The sequence below is a fragment of the Peromyscus californicus genome, unplaced genomic scaffold (genome assembly GCF_007827085.1).
Source record: "Peromyscus californicus insignis strain IS unplaced genomic scaffold, ASM782708v3 Scaffold_22__1_contigs__length_63687245, whole genome shotgun sequence".
Classification (NCBI taxonomy): Eukaryota; Metazoa; Chordata; class Mammalia; order Rodentia; family Cricetidae; genus Peromyscus; species Peromyscus californicus.
Genome location: NW_026294525.1, coordinates 21,746,830 through 21,765,973, shown reverse-complemented (window position 1 = coordinate 21,765,973; position 19,144 = coordinate 21,746,830). Strand labels below are relative to the sequence as shown.

The following is a 19,144-nucleotide window of genomic DNA, read 5'->3' as shown; positions in this document are numbered from 1 at the left end:
ACCATGGCAGCTTTAGGCTTGAATTCAACCTAAGTGTGGAGAAGTCTGGAGGTTCAACTCTTCTTCCACCATGTCCAGCAGTACCAGCAACTGACATTACGACAGACGGTCTGTCCGATCCATGGAGCTTGCCAGTGTTCGCAGGGCCAAAGAGGGTGGAGGGAATGAGCAAACAGAAGTGGTTTTTTTTTGTTTTTTTTTTTGTTTTTTTTTTTTTGCTTGCAAAGAAGGCCAGCTGGCTATCCCGAGCATAACCAGTGACTTGGCCCTGTTCCCCTCCTTGTTTTCCAGAGCTTAGTAGTGACTGGGAGCACAGAGGGGAAATTGCTTGCTCCCTGAATTCCTTTGCTCTCTGTCGAGCATGTCTGAATGGCAGTGTTTTCTCCCCGAGTGCCAACGCCACCACTCTGGGATCTTGCCTAATAGTGAGCTTGTTCAGAAATGGAACAAGAAGAGAAAGTTTGTTTCAGGCTTTGTAGGACTGTTCATGGCACAGCCAAAATGTGTTTCTATTTCAAACATAATCAACGTTAAAAAAATCTGCCATTCCCTTAACCAGAGGAGACCAATATTGGCCTCTAAAAATAAACTTTTGGGGGCAAGAGAGATGGCTGGATGGGAGCATTTGCTGTGAAAGCAGGAGGACCTGAGTTCGAATCCCCGGCACACAAAAGCCAGTCGTGGCCACACATGTCTAGAATGCTAGCACTGGGGGCAGAGTCAGACAGATCCTGGGAGCTTACTGGCCAGCCAGATAGCCAAAACATCGAGCTTCCAGTTGAAGGACAGACCTTGTCTCAAAAGACAAGATGAATAACAATAGAAAAGGATATCCAACACGCTCCTCTGACCTCCACATGCTTGGGTAGACACTAACATCAACTTGAACATGTACACATACACCCCATACACACAAAATACTAACAACAACAACAACAACAATATTATTGTTATTATTTTGGCTGCCTGAGGATGGATGATCTGTCCTATCACAATGATCCTTGCATTGGTGAGGAATTTACTTAAATAACATTGTCTTGGTGCTGTGTTTTCCAAGGGCCTGGAGATAGATCCACAGCAAGCTACAAGGGGCCTCCCCAGAATGCTTTGGTCTTTGTTTGCTTTCCATCTGTGCAGTGTGCAGCTGCTCTGTAGGACTAGCGAAGGCCTAGGGGTATTGGAATTCTATGCTTAAAACATGTGCTGCCTGTCAATCTCCGTTTTCCATCTCTGTTCTGGTTAGGAAACAAAGCCATCTTCAAGGGTAAAGAAAAATAAAACATTCCATAACTATATCCTGACTGACATTAAATGATTTCTTCTGTCCACACACAACTGATTTTATAGGATGAACAGACCACCACCAACCCTGAGGGCTTCCTTATGAATGAATGTTCCCAAACCAAACTGTGGCATTGAGCACCAGCAAGAGACCACAGCCCAGGCTAACAGAAATGCTGGGTGTGTGTTTCCTTCTTCTGGGTGCGAGAGTCCCCGTGATGACTCTAACCTTCTGCTAGTTGAGTGAATACTAACTAGTTTACCTCACGCTTGGTACCCAAGGTTCCGGTGTTGTGTCTCTTTCTATCTGTAGGGTAAGGCCCAGGCAACTCCCAAAAAACAACCAACTGTTACGAGTGCTGTGGGAACTCTGCTGCAGAACAGGGCTGTGGAAGCCAAGAATGACGTCACGGCCAATCCAAGTAAGTCAGAGCATGCACTTGGATTGTCCAGTTATGGGGGCAGAGCCGGCATCCTGCCGTGGGGATCTGCTGGTGGTCAGTAAATGCTAAAATGGCATCCAGTGCTGCTGCTGCTGCTGCTGAAAACACACACACACACACACACACACACACACACACACACACACACACACACCACACGCACACACCAGCTTGTTTGAGGTCGAAGCTTATTTACCAAGAGGGGATATTTCTTATCAGGATGGCACCACTCTGACCAAGTGGGAAGTCCTGTTTGGTGACGGCGGCAGGAGCCCACAGCTGTTTCTCCTCAGTCTGCTAACCCTGAGAAGGCTGAGATTGGAAGCTCACAGGTCGGGTGGACAAAGGAACAATTTCTCCGGAGTAGCAGCAAGCACAGCCATCATTACAGTACCGGCCTTGTGCCTCCCAGGGACCCTCTACATAGTTTACCCTGCCGCCTACAGACGAGGAAACTGGGGCTCAGAGAGGATATGTGACCTTGCTAAGGCACATAGCTGGTAACCAGCAAGTTGGATTAGATATCTACTGTACTCTCCACCCCCAGTGAGCTGCACAGTAAACAGGGTTGTCTTCTCTATGCCCAACATGCATTTTTATAAAACCAACCTACAAAGAACAAATTGCCCTATGGCATTTGCATGCCTACTTTGCTTGTCTCTCCACGTCCCCTTCCCCTCCCCCCAATTTCCCTGGCCCTGATCCTCCTGTTCCCTTCCAACCCCAGGACTCACTACTTCTGCTTACATATCACTTGTCAACAGGCACTGTTCAGACAGCGTATATTATTTCACAGCCACAGCATCACTTCTGGACAGTAGTCATGTTTTGAAGTTATCAGCCAGTCTCCACCTGAGTGACAGCACCAAGAAGATTGGCTGTTTATTTGGGGTGGCTTATCTCAGGCTTAAAAACCTAAGGGAGGGTCCAGGGAGATGGCTCAGTGGGTAAGAGCGCTTGATGTGAAAGCATGAGAATTCCAGTTCAAATCCCCAGTAAAAACCTGGGTGTGGCCAGACACATACCTTTGCCCTCGAGCCGTGGAGAAAAGTGATTAGAAGATTGGTGCCAGTCTAGCTGGATTCAGTGAGAGACCCTGTCTCAAGGGGAGAAGGAAGAGAGGGATAGAACAAGACACTGATATTCTCCCCTGACCTCCACACGCCTACACCCACACATGTAAGTGTGCACATACAGCATGCACAAAATGCCATATACGTATGCCACACACACAACACAAAGACCTGAGTCAACACTTTAAACTTGTCTGCACAGCCTTATGAACCCAAGTTGTTAGAGTTTTGTTTCTTTGGCTTTGTTTTGGCAACAATACTATTCGTATTTTTTAATTAAATTTTTTTTTCATTTTTTCCAAACATTTACCATCTTAACTATTTTAATGTACAGCTCTGTGGTATTAAATGCATTCATCATATTGCACGAGAAAACTCCACCACCTGTTTCTATCCCTTGTCCCGTTCTGAGAACGGAGCCTGGGTCTTTGCACACTCTTCACGAGGGTTCTACCCCTGAGCTGTACCTCAATCCCTCTTTTTGTTTCTTTTTAAATTACATTCATTTAGAGTGTGGGCATGTGGGCATGCACATGCCGTGACACTCCTCTGCAGGTCAGAGCACAACTTGGAAGAGCCAGTTCTCTCCTTTTATCATTTGGGTCCTGGGGATCAAACTCAGGCAGGCAGGCTTGACAGTAAATACCTTGACTTGCTAAACCATCTTGCCAGCCTTATTTTGACTTTTTTATTTTCAGAGACACACTAAGTGGCCCAGGAAAGGCTTGAACTCATTTTAGAACTCCTGTAGTCCTGGAATCTGGGATCCTCCTGCCTCAGCCTCCCCAGTAGCTGGGTGTACAGATCTTTCACTCTGTAAAACTGAAAGTGTGTACCCATTAAACGTTAACTCTGTATTATCTCTTCTCTTGTTCTTCTATGATCTTGTCTATTTCACTTATTCCCACAGCTGCACAGCATTTCTATATTTTCATGACTATATTATTTCTTAGGATTAAGGCTTAGGATAATGTCTTCAAGGTCCAGCCATGATGCAGCATATGTCAGAATTGGATTCCTTTTTAAGGCTTCACATTTCATTGTGCATGTGTGTGTCTACGTGTGCATGCTTATTCCTCTACTTATCCGTCGGTGTGCAGTGGGTTGTACCCACAGCTTAGCGACTGCAGACATGGCCAAGACTCTTCTTTCAGTTCCGTGAGACCTGACTTTCAACTCCTGGGGTAAATACCCAGGAACAGAATTGCCAGGTCTTATAGTAGTTCTATTTTTAAGTTTCTGAGAAGTCACATGATGTTTTCTATACCAGCTGTAGAATTTTACATTTCTACCTACTCACATTGTTCAAAGAAGAGATCCATGTTTCCCTGTCTTCACCAAGTCTTGTGTGTGTGTGTGTGTGTGTGTGTGAGAGAGAGAGAGAGAGAGAGAGAGAGAGACAGACAGACAGACAGACAGACAGACAGACAGACAGACAGAGAGGAGAGTGTAGCATGAATCTTAGAGAGTCTTACTAATAAAATCAAACCCGGAGCCAAGTATTGGGGTGAACACTGGAAAGTCAGAGAGTCAGAACAAGCCACAGCTAACCTCACCTGGCCAACTTCTCAGCTGATCTTGTTTCCTCAGACTGGAAGCCTCTGTGTCCTCATTTCCAAATGGCACTCAGCTGAACTGTGCTCCAAAGCCTGAAAGCTTAACCAGTCAAATGCTTAACCAGTCAAATGCTTCTAGTTTCTGATCCTCATGCCTTATATATCTTTCTGCCTTCTACCACCACTCCCTGGGATTAAAGGCTTGCTTTCTGGGATTAAAGGCGTGTGTCGCCATGCCTGGCTGTTTCCAATGTGGCCTTGAACTCACAGAGATCCAGAGGAATTTCTGTCTCTGGAGTGCTAGGATTAAAGGTGTGAGTGCCACCATTTTCTAGCCTTTGTATCTAGTGGCTGTTCTGTCTCTGACCCCAGATAAGTTTATTAGGGTGCACAATATTTTGGGGAACACAATACCACCACAGGAGAGAAAGAGGCCATCCTAATGTATGGAGTGATATGCCATCGATACTTTGATATGTACTTGCTTAATGATTTAGAATGCTAAAAAAAAAAAACCTTTTTAATGGCTTATTGACCATTCATGTATTATCTTTGGAGAAATGTCTACTCAAATCATTCCCATTTTTAATTTACTGCTGTGTTAGTTTCTTTTGAATCACTGTGATGACCAAATACCCAACAGAAACAACTTAAGACAGGAAGGGATTTCATAGTTGGTTTTTTTTGGGGGGGGGGCACCACCCAGTTTACAAATAAATACATGGAGACTTATTCTTAGTTATGAATGCCCAGCCTTAGCTTGGCTTGTTTCTAGCCATCTTTTCTAACTTAAATTATCCTGTTTCTCTTTAACTATGTTTTGCCTCTGGGCTTTTTACTTTTCTTTATTCTATATGTCTTTCTTCCATTCTTACTCCATGGCTGGCTGTGTGGCTGGGTGTCAGGCCCCTGGCATCCCCCTGTCCTCCTTTTTTTTTTTTTGCTCCTCCTCCTCTCTTGAGCCTAGAATTCTCCTTCTATTTATTCTCTCTGCCTGGCAACCCTGCCTAACCCTCTCCTGCCTTGCTGTTGGCCGTTCAGCTCTTTATTAGACATAAAATCAGGTGTTTTAGACAGGCAAAGTAACACAGCTTCACAGAGTTAAACAAATGTAACATAAAAGAATGCAACACATCTTTGCGTCATTAAACAAATATTCCACGGCATAAAAAAGTGTAACACATCTTCAACTAATATCCCACAACAGGATTCATTTAGGCTAGTGGTTTCAGAAGTATCAAGACATACATATGAGGGCATGGCATGGAAGACAAGCTCACATCATGGTGGCCAGGAAGCAGAGGAAGGAATGCATTACTGAGCTGACTTTCTTTTTCCTTTTTCCTCTTTTATTATTTGAGTCCCCAGTCTGGATAGATGGTACTTCCCTCATGAAGGGTGGGGTCTGTCTTCCTAGCATAGCCATCTGCAAATGCCCTCAAACACATACCCAGAAGTGTGTTCGACTGATCTCTAAGTAATTCTAAAGGCATTCAAGTTAACAATCAAAATTAACCATTTGGCTTGTATACTTTTCTGTTGCTGTGATAAAATAACCTGACAAAAGGAAATTAGTAGAAAGGGTTTATTTTGCTTCACAGTACTCTCACAGTATGTGACAGTAGCAGCAGCAGGATCTTGAAGAAGTTGGTCACATTCCATCCATAGTCACGAAGCAGAGAGCAATGAATCCTTATACACTGCTCACCCTCTGCTCTTTATACAGCTCAGCTGCCTCAGCCTAAGGAATAATGCACTTATAATAGGTGGGCCTTCCCACTTCAGTCAACTTACTCAAGATAATACCCTAGAGGTATACACAAAGGCCCATCTCCCGAGTATTCTAGATTTCATAAATTGAAAATTGAGATTAGTCAATCACAACTACACCTCTTATCACCTTGATATCCAAATACAACATCATTTTAATCATAACCTTTCACTCCTTATCACCAAAGTCTCATGTTCATCTCATAAATCAATATACAATCCAACTTCAAATGTTCCCATAGCCTAACAATTGCATTGGTTTAAAAAGTCTGAAGTCCATTTCTCATCTGAGACTTGAGGTGATCTTTAGCTATAATCTCTGACAAAATTAAAAAGAAGTTGCATGATTCCAACATACAACGGCACAGAGTAAACATCATCATTCCAAAATGGAATACTGAGGCATAGCAAATGAGTGATTGGACCAAAATGCCAAAATTCAAAGGGCAAACGCCAAATCCTAAAACTCCATGTCTGGCATCTGAGACTCAAGATGAAATTTGCTGGAATCCAAAATTTTTAGCTTGTCCCACCCTTCCAGCTAGGCCACATGCATAACACATAGCCTCTCTCTAAAGCCAGACCTACTCCATTCCTGCAGCTTTCCACAGAAGATGTCCAATGAGCCAGATGTCTCAAACAATCCTGAAGTCTTCGTTATAACTTAGACTTTGCCTTAACAACTTCTGGCTCCTTAGGACCTCATTGCAGGAATGCTGACCCTGCCATACATTGCTTGACCTCTCCTGTACTCTGGAACAATGGAACTGGACTCCATGTCCCCCAGGTCTTGCATCCTTCATGCCTACAAAACCGGTAGACAGTGCTCTCAACTTCTCTTGCCAACTCATGATTTAGCTTGACCCTTTTGGAACACAGCTGTATGGGCTTCTGTGTGCTGACCCTAGAGAAACACTTATCTTCAGTTTAGGCATTCTCACTTCAAGTAAATTTAGATCTCTACAAGATAGATTCTCTGATGGATAGGTTTAACCATTAAGACACATTTCCTATTATCCCAGTGTAGCACATGAGGTTTCTCTTGAGTGGTTCTGATCTCTTTAGAAAATACACCTGTCTGCTCAGCACTAACCTGAATACTATCCTGTCTTGAAATTTCCTCTGCCAAACAAATTAGTCCATTGCCTTTGAATTCAACTGCATCCTAGATCTTGAGACATGAGGAGACTAGAGCCAGATTCTTAGGCAAAATACCCATGAATGGTCCTGTTCCCAGTTCCTGATGGAGTCCATGTTTATTTCTGAAAACTGGTGAGCCAGGCTGCCACTGTCTGTATTTTTGTCAGGAGTCCTGTCTTTCAGACTCCCATCAGAATAGCCCATTAATCTCTGCTTCCAGCATGCAAGAGCTTTTCTAGAACAAAATACCAAACTCTCCCACATTCCATCCATAGAACAGTTCCAAAGGCCTCAGGACCACATGGTCAGACTTACCACAGCACTGGTTCCACTTCTGTGTACCCCCCCCTTTTTTTTTAAACCCTAGTTACTTTTCTGTTATTGTGACAAAATATCCTGGCAAAAGTGACTTAGGATGAGGGGTTTATTTGCTACATTGACTCTGTAATTACTTGGGAAAGTATAGACATCTTGATAATAGGTCTTCCAGTCCATGAACATGAAATATGTTTCTACTTAACTTCATAATTTCTTTTAGTAGTTTTGTAGATTTTTTTCCCCCATGCTTGGGATTGAACTCAAGGCTTTGAGCATGCTAAAGAATGTTAAATTAAGTTAAATAATGTAAATAATTAATGTTTAAAAAAAGTTAAATACCTACCCCTGATTTGTACATTTTATCTTATAAGTCCTAAGTGTCTTTGACTCATTGCAGAGTAGTTTATTATTTTTATGGTGTTATAAATAGAATTGATTTCATGATCCCCAGTTTGAATTGTTTGTTATTATTGTATAAAAATAGAATTGATGTATGTTCGGTTTGTATGCTGGTACATTCCTGAATTCACTTATTATCATTTCATCTAGACAGTGATCTGACAATGTCTTACCCTTTCTAATGAAGTCATTTATGGTTTTACTGAGTTTTCTTTCCTTTTTTCTAATCTCAGTTTCATTTATGCCTCCTAGGACCTCTATCATTTATAATTTCTGTAGCCTTTACATTGATTCTTCTCTTTTTCACGCCTTAAGTTGTCAAATTAGGTTTTTGATTTAATTTCTTTTTAGTTTAAGGGATATTTTTTTTTCAGACCTGAGGACCGAACCCAAGGCCTTGAAGCGCTTGCTAGGCAAGCGCTCTACCAATGAGCTAAATCCCCAAACCCAGTTTAAGGGATTTCTAAGACAAGATCTTGCTATGTAAACCTGACTAGAACTTCCTATGGGGACCAAATTGGCCTCGAACCTGAAATGGTTCTTCCTGCCTCTGCCTCACTACTGCTGGGGTCACAGCTGTGAGGCTGCACACCAGGCTTCTTCCTCATGATTTTTTTTAAAACCTAAACCATTATGGCTGTACATTTCCCATTACTCTGCCTCTGCTGCATTTTATAGGTCTTGATATGTTGTGTTTTCAGCTTCATCCATCTCTGCTTTTTTTGTTGTTGTTCTAATTTCTCCTCTAAACCCTTGATTATTTAACAGTATATTATTTGATTTCCATAAAGTTGTGGATTTTCCATATTTTGTTTCTATTATGACTTTTAACTTCATCTTGTTGTGGTAGGAGAGGACACTTGATCAGCATATGTCTTTTTTCACTTTCTGATATGAGTGTGTGGTGTAACGTGGTCCACGATGGGAGACGCCCTACGTGTACTTGAGGAAATGTATATGCTGTGAGACAGAGCTGTACACAGATCTCTGATGGAGTTGGTCTGTGTTGTCAGCTCTCAGTGCCTTGCTCACCTCCCTCTGGTTGTTCTGTACATCACTGAGAGGCGAGAGTGTAAACCTCCAACTATTGCTGTAAAACTGTTTATTTTCCCTTTTAATCCCTTCATTTTTGTTTCAACTGTCTTGAAGGACCTGATATTAGGTTAATGGTTATTATTTCTCTTTCCTTCATTGAAACTTTTGTTAATGTAGAATATCCTTCCTTGTCTCTAGTAAATTTTTTTTTATGTAAAGTCAATTTTATCTGACATGAGTATGGCTATTCTTGCTCTTTTTTAATGAGCAAGATTTTGTATTATATTATTTCCTCTCCTTTGATTTCCCACCTATTTGTTTATTTAAATCTAAGATGAGTCCCTTATAGGTATCATTTGGTTGGATCATGTTTTGTCTGTTCTGCCCATCTCTAGATCTTGATTGGAGCATTTAATCTACTCACGTGTAAACTAATCGCTGGTGAGGAATGGTCTTCATTTTGCTATTTGACAATAGTCTTTGTTTGTGTCTCCTGTATTGCTTTTTTCGTTTGTCTTTTGTTGGTTTTTATAGTGGAATACTTAAGCTCTTTCCTTCTTTCCTTGTATATACATTTTATAGCTATGAGTTTTGTGATTACCATAAGAATTACATTCAAAATGTAAAGTCATAAGACTCTAATTTGAATTTATAGTATCTTATCTTCCGTAATGATCAAAGACTCTTTCTTGCTCCTTTAATAGCTGTTTCCAGGCCTTTTGTTTTTTTTTTTTACATTTATTTATTTATTTGGTATACATGGGTCCCAGAAACTGAACTCAGTTCATCAGGCTTGGCTGCAAGTACCTTTACCCACTAAGTCACCTTGCCAGCCCTGAGCACCCCCCTCTTTTTTTTTTTTTTATTTGTTTGTTGAGACAAGATCACAATGCATACTCCACATGTAATCCAGACTGGCTTCAAGTTCACAGAGACCCACTGTTTCTATCTCCTAAGTGCCGGGATTAAAGGCACACTACCATGTACCTTTTGATTTTTGATGTCACACAATTATGTTTTTATGAACTTTGTACACATAAACAGAACTAATCATTCTCTTAAATTATGTTGTAAAAAAAAAAATATTACAAGCTAAAGTTATATGTAGCAGGCTTTCCTTTAGGCCACTAACCAGCTCCCGAATCATGACAAGGAGACTTACTAGCTATGAAAGCTTGGCCTTATCTTATGCTCATTTCTTGCTAGCTCTTAGAACTTCTCTTTATCTCTGTTTTGCCTCGGGGCTCTTTACCTTTCTTTCTGTGTGTCCTACTCTGTGTCTGCTGGCTGCTGGCTGGCTGATCCCAGGCATCTCCTTCTTCTCCCTAGTTCCCTCCTCTCTCTCTCTCTCTCTCTCTCTCTCTCTCTCTCTCTCTCTCTCTCTCGCCTAGATTCCTCCTCCTACTTAGTCTTTCTGCCTGCCATCCCTGCCTATCTCTCTCCTGCCTAGCTATTGGCTGTTCAGCATTTTATTAGATGAATGAGGTGCCTTAGGCAGGCAAGGTGAAACAAATGCAACACATCTTTACATGATAAAACAAATGCAGTATAAACAAAAGTAACACATCCTTACATGGTTAAACAAACGCAGCAGAAACAAATGTAATACACCTTCACATAGTTAAGTGAATACTTCACAACATAAAAGTAACACATCTTTCCATAGTTAAAGTGACATTCCCTAACAGTTGTATTAATACCAACTTCTATCATTGTCCACATAGTTACTTCTATTAAATATCTCCCCCCCACCTCTCCCATCAACACCTGAGACAGGTGGGAGAGCTGGCCCCAAGGTCAGAAGGGCAGGAGAGCTGCCCCTGCCCACCACCAGCTGCAACATTCAGGAGAGCAGGCCCTATCCCTCACCTGGGCAGCACAATAGAGCCAACCCCATTGGCAGAGGTGTGGGCAAGCCAGCCCTGAAGTTGTGAGCATGGGAGAACTGTTCCCATTGCTCATCAGTCATGTGTGGCAGCATGGGCGGGAAAAAGATGCTCCCCCCCCCCACACACCCATCAATGCCTCAGGCAGGTAGGAGAGCTGGGCTTGATACCCTAAGAGTGGGAAAGCTGGCCCTGTCCCTCATCTGCTGCAGCACTGGGCAGAGTGGCCCTTACACCACATCTGAACAACACGGTAGAGCTGGCCCTGAAGGTGTAGATGTGGGAGAGCTGACCCTGAGGACATGAAAGCAGGAAAATTGGCCCCACTCCTTACTCATTGCTGCAAGGGGTGAACTCACCAGGGCCATGCAGGAGAGCTCACCCTGGTGGCGAGGACAAGGGAGAGCTGGCAGACAGACCAACCCTGCAACTACTCAGGCCCAAGAGTCAGGGTTATGGGTTGACCCCACCCAATATCCACCCCATCTGTGATCTGCTGGAGCACATGAAGGGACCGGTCCTATAGACCCCAAGCTATTGGATTTCCACAACACAGGGCAACAGCCAGATAACCAAGAGGAGTTCCAGTGAGGACCCAGCATCAATAGTGGAGCAGAAACCAGAGGCCTTGAGCCAGGCCAATGACTCTTTGCAATGAACACTTGCAAGTAAAGATATGTGGGCAAAAGGGTTTATTGCGTGACTTACTATGTCACATGAAAGCTTCCATGATGTTTTTCTTTTCTTTTCTTTTTCTTTTTTCCCTTAAATTTTATCGGGGGACAGGGAGTTAAACAACAGAGGGCAGATATGCAGGGACATGAAATGAATGGGATGGAGATGCAGGATATGAAAGACACAAAGAATGAATAAAAAGAAAGTTAAAAAAATCTTTATTTCTTTATACAGTTTTGAGTTACTTTCTACGTTTTTTTTTTTAATTGATTCTGAAGAGTTTCCTTGAGCATTCCTTACAAGACAGAAATAGCAAATCCTTTTAGCTGGGAATTCAATTTCTCTCTTACATTTAAAGGACATTAAATTCTTGGTTGACAATTTTTTGTTTATTTAGTTGGCTATTTCTTTTATTTCTTACTTTTTTTTTGGTTTTTCAAGACAGGGTTTTTCCATGTAGTTTTGGAACCTGTCCTGGAACTCACTCTAGACCAGGCTGGCCTCAAACTCACAGAGATTCCCCCTGCCTCTGCCTCCTGAGTGTTGGGATTAAAGGCGTGCGCCACCACCGCCCGGCCTAGTTGGTTATTTTTTAAGACATACTGTCTTCTGCTCATTAAGTTTCGATGGAAATTGCTGGTGGTCTTATTGGGGTCCCTTGTTCCTGATGTACCACTTCCCTTATGCTGCTTTTGGGATCCATTGTCTTTGGATGTTTTATTTCATCTTGCTTGGAGTTTGTTGTGCTTCATGGATGTTTATAATTATGACTTTCATTAGATTTGGGGAATTTTCAGACATTATTGTTATTAATCTTCTTGGCTCTTTTCTCTTTTCCTTTGATCCATATTGAGTGTTACCTCCCACAATGCATATATTTGTTGGTGTAATGATTAATCTCCATTGTCAACTTGACTGTATTTAGAATGACCATGGAAACACACCTCTGGGAGATCTACAAAAGCATTTTCATAAAGATTTAAGTAAGCAAGGGAAGACCCACCCTTAATGTGGATGACATCATTCCAGGGACTGGCGTCATCCTGAACTGAGTCAAAAGAACACTGAGTCCCAACACTCACCTCTCAGTACCGTTTCATTGAGCCCTTACTAGCTGATTCACACTCTGGTGACCATACCTTCCCCACCATAATAGACTGTATCTCTATGAACTAGGAAGCCACAACAAGGCTCTCCTTTTCAGGTCCTTCTGTCGGTGTTTTGCCCCAGCACATCACTAGAACAGTTGGCTTGATGTACTCCCACAGATCCCTTAAGCACTGTTTCATGTTCTTTAGTCTTTGTATGTGAATATTTATGCGTGCAAGTGTGGTGTGTGTGTGTGTGTGTGTGTGTGTGTGTGTGTGTGTGTGTGTGTAGCTAAGAGGATAGCCACCCACTTTTCTTGAGACAGGGTTTCTCACTGGCCTGAGCTCCCAAATGGGGTAGGCTGGCTGACAAACAAGCCTAAGACATCTGTCTGATTCCACCTCCTCAGCCATGGGCTTAGAAGGGAAGGCAGCTTTTATTTGGGCTTTAGAGGCTGTACTCCATTCCACAAGCCTGCAAGGCAGACATTTACCAACTGAGACATTTCGCCCAACTCCTTCTATCTCTTTACTCCCTGCTCTTCAGACTTGATCATTTCTATTGTCCTATTTTCAAATTCACTCTTCTACCTGATCAAACGTGTCCCCAAATCCTTCTAGAAAAATGTTCGTTTTGGTTCTATTTTTCAGTTGCAGGATTTATTTTTTGGTTTCTTTTAGTAATCCCATCTCTCTGTGGCTGTTTCCATCCTACTCAAACTTCATTTTCTTGACTTTTCCCAGCATTCCTTTGGTTCTTTGAGCTCTTCAAGACAGTCATTTAAGTTTTTGTCTACTAGATCTGTCTAAAAAGTCTGTTACTAGGTCATTTTCAGGGACAATTTCTATTCATCTATTTTTCTTTCTTTTGAATGAGCCACATTGCATTATTTCTCTTTGTGCCTTGTGGTTTTCTTGTTGAAAACTAGGTAGGCAGGCGCTAAAGAGACGACTCGGTGCTTAAGAGCAATTGTTGCTCTTGCAGAGGACCAGGGTTTGGTTCCCAGCGCTCACATGGTGACTCACAATCATCTGTAACTCCAGTTCCAGGGGATCTAGTGCCTTCTTTTGAACTCTGAACACCAGACATACACCTGGGTACGTTTCCCTACATACAGGAAAAACATTCACACACAGTAAATAAATCTCCAAAGAAGTTGTTGCTGGTTTGTTTTTTTTTTGTTTTGTTTTTTCCGTTGACTTGTTTGTTTTAACTAGGCAGGCAAATCTAATAGTGTAATGACTCTGGAAACTAGACTCTCTTCCTGGCCCAGGGCTTGCTGAGTTTCAGTATCTGGGACTGTCTCCGTGCCCTTCATCAGCCCAAGGAGAGCCTCTAAGCTGGTGGTTCCCAACCTGTGGGCTTCGGCCCCTCAGGGCTCGAATGACCTTTTCAAAGGGGTCACCTAAGGCCATCAGAAAGCACGTATATTTAGATTATGATTCGCAACGGTAGCAAAATTACAGTTATGAAGTAGCAACGAAGTAATTTTACGGCTAGGGGTCACCACAAGGTGAGGAACTGTTTTCAAGGCTGCAGCAGTGGGAAGGTTGAGAACTAATGCCTTTCTTTAGTTCTTTTCAGACCTTGTGCCTTTCTCTGGGGATACATGCTCATTTTTCAGTTTTCCTGGATATGTAGTATCATCCTTGAAACGTCATGTTTCTAATACTTAATTGCCCACCAAAAGGAAAAAAAAAAAAGATAAAAACAAAGGATTCAAAGCATTTGCTTTTTAAATCTCCCAGAGCCAACATAGGAGATCATCACAACAGCCAGCCTGGGAGACTAGGAGACTAAGCCAGCATAGGCGATCGCATCAGTGGGGGAAGGTACAGTGCTGGAGGCCACCTACCTCTTTGCCTGCACCCTTTTGATTGACAGCATCAGTCAGTGGTCAGAGCACAGACGTCAATTAGAGAATAGAATCCTTCCTGCCCACCCTGGCTCCCACAAGTTACATGCAGACATGCAGATTGACCCAGGAACACATGGGCCACTGGCTACTAGACGGATGAAGGGGCAGAAAAGTGAAATTGCTACTGTGCTCAGAGTTGAAGTTGATAAAATGAACTGCGCTTTACTGTCCAAGCCTTTCCCTGGGAGTTGCAAGCTTTTGATAGTTTCCAGAGCTCCACAGCAGTCCATGGACCCTGCAGGACTGGGACCCTGCAGTGCTGTCTGGATGGGGGATTCCTGGTGCTTCCCACTCTGCCTCTTCCCTAGAATTCTCACAATTTTTACTTTTCTCCTGAGCTGTGAAATAATGTAACAGTAAGGTAGATTTTGCTTATAACTAAGTACACACACACACACACACACACACAAAAAAAATGATTCAAGCTGTGTTTAATAAAATTTTACTAACCAACTTTTCTCTAAAGTGTAATGACTCATCTACTAAATTAAAAAGAAAATTCTACTTCTTTCTTTAGAGAGTATATGATAATGCTTAAAAAAGGAAAAAGCACTATGTGAATTTTGAGGTTAACTGAATACCTCGGTCAACAGGGAATATTTCCTAATTCATCAGGGTTAGGTGAGATTGAAATCTGACTTCAGCCCCAGATGTCTGGGACCTTTGACCTCTAATCTAGTGAATTTGAAAGAGGGTGGAAACAGAAAAACAAAAACAAAAACAAAACAACTGGCATGTGAGGTTTACTGCTGACAATCTCAGTTTTCTCCCTTGAATGATTCCTCCAGTATGGCAACATGACGGGACTGAAAAGGTCCTAGGTGAGAACTCAGAAGGCTTGTATTCCGGCATGGTCTCTTGACTAGAGCACTCACCCTAAGCCCCCGTTCTCGTCCATCAGGTAGCAGAACAGTGGGCCAGTAGATTTCAGTAAATGGTATGTTTGTTCTCCACCAGCCGATGGGAGTTTATAACCACTATGCTATTACTCCCCAGGGCAGTTGTGTTGAGAGGTGGGGCCTTGAAGACATGATGTGGTCATCAGAACTCTGCCCTTATGAACAGATTAATGCTGTTACTGTGAGAATGGGTGGGTTACCAGAACTGTGTTCTGTGTAAAAGGAGGTGCTTATCCCCTTACCTCTCTGGCTCACATTCACACACAGTTGCTGTCTTAGTTAAGGTTTTTACGACTGTGAAAAGACACCATGACCTCGATAACTCTTATAAAGAAAACATTTAATGGGGTGGCTTGCTTACAGTTTCAGAGGTTCAGTCCATTATCATCATGGTGGGGAGCACGGTGGTGTGCAGGCAGACGTAGTGCTGGCTACATCTTGATCAGAAAGCAACAGGAAGTCAACTGAGACACTGGGTGGTATCCTGAGCTTAGGAAACCCCAAAGCACATCCCCACAGTGGCACACTTTCTCCAATAAGTCTGTATCTGCTCCAGCAAAGCCTCACCTCCTAATAGTGCCACTCCCTATGAGATTATGGGGACCAAATACATTCAAACTACCACATTCCACTTCCTGACCTCCATCAGCTTGTAAGCACATCATAATGCATTTAGTCCAACTTCAAACGTCTCCATAATCTATCATAGTCTCAACAATGTTTAAAAGTCCAAAGCTCAAAGTCTCTTCTGAGATTCATGCAATCTCTTAACTATAATCCCCTGTAAAATCAAAATTAAAAAAAAAAAACCGATCACTACTTCCAACATATAATGGCACAGGATATACATTACCATTTCAAAACCTAGCAGAGGAGCACAGTGAGGAAATACTGGACCAAAGCAAGACTGAAAATCATCTGGGCAAGCTCCAAACTCTGCATCTTCACGTTGAATGTCAAAATGTTCTTCAATCTCCAATTCTCTTTAGCTTTGTTGATACAGCACACTTCTTTCTCTTGGACTAATTCCACCCCCTGTTAGAAGCTCTCCTTGGCAGGCATTACACGACTCCAGCATCGCTAACATCTTGGGTTCTCCAAGGCAACCCAGGCTTCAACTTCACAGCTTCACACAATCACCTCTCTACTAGGCCTCCATTCAGGGACACCTCTGACACACGCCTGACCTCAACGGTTTTCTTCAGGTGTGGAGGCAAATTCCATAACCCATTTCTTCTATCCTTAACTCCAAAGCTGCCAGGTTCTGCTGCTTACTTGGGCTGAAACATGGCCCCCTCATTCAACTCCATCTTACGTTCTGTCCTTCCCTGCCTAAGCTTGGCTATCCTGAAATTTGCTCTGTCAACCAGGCTGGCCTCAAACTCAGAGATCTACTAGCCTCTGCCTTCCCAGTGATGGGATTAAAGGTACACCCCACCACACCCAGCTCTAAGCTTTTCTTTAGTTCCTTTCCACAAGTTGAAAACTTAGCTGGGTAGGATCTTGCCCTGAGGTCACCATTCCCTATATTACATTTCTTAATCTGTTTATCTCCCCAAACACAGTACTTAGCTCCATTTTACTTCCTGGTGCTCTTTTTCTCCTCAAAGTTTACATTTTGTAAGTTACCCTGCTCAGCTTGCACCTTTTTATTATAAATCTTTATAAGCATGAACACTGGTAACCAAATGACAGAGTCTATACTAGGCTGTTTTGAGATTTCTTCTGCCAATGGAATTAATCCAAAACTCTGATGGGAATGTCATTCTGTATGCTGTGAATGTGTGTTGCTCTGATTTAGTTGATAAATAAAACAGACTGGCCAGTAGCCAGGCAGGAAATATGGTATAGTTGGGATAAGCAGAGAGGAGAATTCTGGGAAGAGGAAGGCTGAGTCAGCAGACGCCAGTCTGCCGTTCAGGGAACAGCATGTAATGGCACATGGGTAAATCCACGGAACACGTGGTGACATGTAGATTAACAGAAATGGGCTGAGCTTAAATGTAAGAGCTAGTCAGTGGCAGGCCTGAGCTAATGGCCAAATAGTTTTAATTACTATAAGGTTCTGATTGATTATTTTATAAGTCACTGCAGGGTCTGTGAGGCTCGGCAGAACTGGAGAAAACTTCAACTACAAAATTCTTCAATTATCCTCAGGCACATTCTTTGATAAGGGCAAAAGGCAGCTATTTCCTTCACCAAAATATCACGAGAACAGTCTCTAGGCGACATACTAAAATTCTTCTCCTCTGAAACATCTTGAGTGAGCCCCCCACAGTTCATCAGATCACACTCAGCACCACTGTCTTCCACGCCCCTGCTAGTATGGCCCATTAAGCAGTGCTTAAAGCATTCCACTGCCTTTCTAATCTGCAGTCCCAAAGTCTGTATTACTCCAAACAAAAACATGGGCAGGCCCATCACAACAATACCCCAGTCCCTGGAACCAACTTCTGTCTTAGTTAAGTCTTAGTCTCTTGCTGTGAAGAGACACCAGGACCATGGCAACTTGTAGCAGGATGTTTCTCCAGTCCTACCCAGCCCCAAGGTCCAGACGGATCTCTCCCACCCATGGGTCCCACAGCCACTTATAAAATAATTACTCAGAGGCTTATATTAATTACAAACTGTATGGCCTGTGGCTCAAGCTTCCCACAGCAGCAACTCTTACAAAGGAAACATTTAATTGGGGTGGCTTGATTACAGTTTTAGAGGTTCAGTCCATTATCATCATGGTGGGGAGCATGGTGGTGGGCAGGCTGATGTGGTGCTGTCTACATCTTGATCAGAAGGCAACGGGAAGTCAACTGAGACACTGGGTGGTATCCTGAACATAGGAAACCTCAAAGCTCACCTCCACGGTGGCAAACTTTCTCCAACAAGGCCATACCCATTCTAACAAAGCCACACCTCCCAATAGAGCTACTCCCTATGAGATTATGGGGCTAATTACATTCAAACTACCACAGCTGCCCTCCTGCTATGGATGGTGCAAGCAAGAAGGCCCTTTGGCAAATGCAGACAGTTCACCTTGGACTGCCCAGCCTCCAGAACTATAACAATTAAAGCTCAGTCTAAATAACTCCGGTCTCAGATATCCCGTTATAGAAACACAAAACAAACTAAAACAGAAATTGGCACCAAGAAGTGGTGGCTGTTGCTATAACAAAGAAACAAATCAAAGACACATCTGTGAAGCCACACATGCAGCTTTCGAGCTGGGTAATGGGTAGAGGCAGGAGGAATTTGGAGAATCGCGCTAGAAAAACTCTAGATTGCTGTTAATGGGCTGGTAAGACTAATTCTGATGAGGGCTCAGAAGACAAGAGCAGTAGGCAAAGCCTAAATAATCTTAGGAATGGCAGTCATGGACCACATAATAACATGTTGGTCAACAGTGGACTGCACATATAATGATGGTTCTCATAAGTTTCCAGTGAAGCTTGAAAAAGAGTATTGGCTAATGATGGCATAGCTTCCATAAGATTGTAATGTAACACACTGGTGATGGATTGGTGGTGATGCTGATCTAAGCAAATCCATCGCCTGATGACTGTACAAAAGCATAGCGCGTCCGATATGTGTAACACAAAGTACTTCCTGATGGTGAAGTGACTAGGTTGCCGATTTATATGTTGATAGCATACGTTTGTAGCATTATT

General features: G+C 42.7%; 1 protein-coding gene across 1 annotated transcript in view; it reads left to right on the top strand.

The window, feature by feature from the left end:
* Positions 1 to 19,144, top strand: part of Zc2hc1b (zinc finger C2HC-type containing 1B) — a 52,519-nt gene that overhangs the window by 25,746 nt on the left and 7,629 nt on the right. The window contains exon 6 of the mRNA XM_052751061.1: positions 1,595 to 1,703. Within this exon, the coding sequence (XP_052607021.1) occupies positions 1,595 to 1,703 (109 nt within the window). The remainder of the gene's footprint in view (positions 1 to 1,594; positions 1,704 to 19,144) is intronic.